The sequence below is a fragment of the Mandrillus leucophaeus genome, unplaced genomic scaffold (assembly GCF_000951045.1).
Source record: "Mandrillus leucophaeus isolate KB7577 unplaced genomic scaffold, Mleu.le_1.0 Scaffold87, whole genome shotgun sequence".
Taxonomy (NCBI): Eukaryota; Metazoa; Chordata; class Mammalia; order Primates; family Cercopithecidae; genus Mandrillus; species Mandrillus leucophaeus.
In genome coordinates, this window is record NW_012109474.1 from 1,543,541 (window position 1) to 1,545,376 (window position 1,836).

Sequence of the window (1,836 nt, forward strand, 5' to 3'; positions counted from 1 at the left end):
CCCCCATATTTTACATTGTACCCCTCTCCCATGTTTCAGGAGCAGCTGCTGTCCAATAGATTGGAAGTCCCCACCGTCACTCTATCCTTGGGTGGAAAAGGGATTAAAGTCCTATTCTAAAGGAGGGAAACTGAGGCACAGAGCTGGAGCATGGCCAAACCCCACTGCTGGGTGGTGGCTGACCTGGGCCCTGGAGCCCCATCCCTACCCCACCTACTTGTGGTTTCCTGCTCTGTTCAGGCCGTGGCTGATTGGGTGTTGGGTGGTTAATATAGATTTATTTCCTGCAGAAAGAAAATTGGGACTCCAAATCTCGTTGACCACTAACCTTCTGGGGAAAAGATTAGGATGTTGTAAGTGGGGAAAATGCTGGCACATGTGATGTTCGTGGATGATCTGGTGGATCACCAGAAAGCTTGGAAGCAGTATGCCACTCTGGGCGAGCATGAACTCACTTAGGCAATGTAAGAAATACTGATGTACAGGCCGCACTGCTAGAGATGCAGGCAAAGGTGCGGGGCCTGGGCCTGGAGTGTTCATCAGCCTATGCGTCACTCTGATTGCCACAGTGGGAGCAGGGCTGTCTCCTTTCCCCCCTCCATAGCCTGCTGCCCCTGCTCCGGTCTCTTGGAAAGATAACATGTAGGGACCCTATGAAGAGCAGATACGTTTAATGACGGCATAGTTTCCAGTAAATTCTTGTTAAGAGGTCAAACTAAGAGCCAGTGAGAGTGAAGATTGCTTCCTGTAGCCCTATTTTGATGCTTTCAGGCACTTGGAAGCCCTGTGTTTCATCCAAAATGCAGTGATCTTTACAACGGGGTGCACTTTACAAAGTGGCAATGAATAGGATAGGGTGAGAGTGTTCAGATTGGCTCGGTGGCTTTTCCTAACGCGTTGCTCCTCTTTCCCTTTACGTCTCTCCTTTCATTCTGCCTTCCCTGTTCACTGTTCCTTCACCCTTTTTTAGAAATCCCATCTCTTCGTTTCCTTCTGCCCTTAAATTCATTTTCCCTGATATCTTTGCTCACAGGAGGAAGCACTCAATGGTGGACCACCCATGAAAGGCTTAACAGAAGAAGTGAGTTTATAGGAGGACTGCGGGGTGGTTCGGCATGGGGGATTTATTAGGTATTTTCCCCTTATTTAAAAAATATATTCTAAATTATACATAAAGTACTTTATGCATACATTCCCATAGTACACAAGAATTCAAATGTTAATAATTAAATTCTCCTGGACTAAAATTATTTTAAATTATATAAGTCCTTTATGCATACATTATCATGGTACATAAGAATTCAGATATTACCAATAAAATCTTCTGTGCTACCACCTCATTCTGCTCCCTTACTCCTACCTCCCATCAGATGGGTGAGTTCATTTCCTTGCCTTTTTTAATGCCTTTCCTGACATATGTATGACTTGAAGAAATACAATATTGTCAAATCGTATATCACAGCCAGTGGATATATTGTTCAATAACTTGCATTTTTCACCTGCCCACATGCCCCAGAGATTCTTCTGGGCTTGCACATCTGCTGTGTTCTGTTTAGTGGCTGCCCAGTTGTCCATAGCATGGATTTATTTAACCATTTGCTTAATGGTGGGCACTCAGGTTACTTCTAAATTTTCCCCTGGAAATATGTGATACTTCAACGCATACTGTTGAACATGCCTCCTTCTGCACAAATAACGGTGTTTCTTCAGTTAGATGCTGAGAAGTAAAATTAATTTTAATAGCTGTTGTTGAATTGCTCTCCAAAGATCTTCCGTTATCCATACTACCACCAGTATATTGGGACATCTTGTCATTTTAATTCACATTGTCTTAGT

At 43.6% G+C, this 1,836-nt stretch overlaps 1 protein-coding gene across 3 annotated transcripts in view; it reads left to right on the top strand.

Annotated features, from left to right (window-relative positions):
• CTIF (CBP80/20-dependent translation initiation factor) overlaps positions 1–1,836 on the top strand; it is a 344,748-nt gene that overhangs the window by 95,581 nt on the left and 247,331 nt on the right. Inside the window, exon 3 of one of the 3 annotated variants that reach the window (XM_011968991.1) lies at positions 1,034–1,081. The exons of the other annotated variants lie outside the window; for them this stretch is intronic. Coding sequence (XP_011824381.1) covers positions 1,034–1,081 — 48 coding nt within the window. The remainder of the gene's footprint in view (positions 1–1,033; positions 1,082–1,836) is intronic. 3 annotated transcript variants of the gene reach the window in all.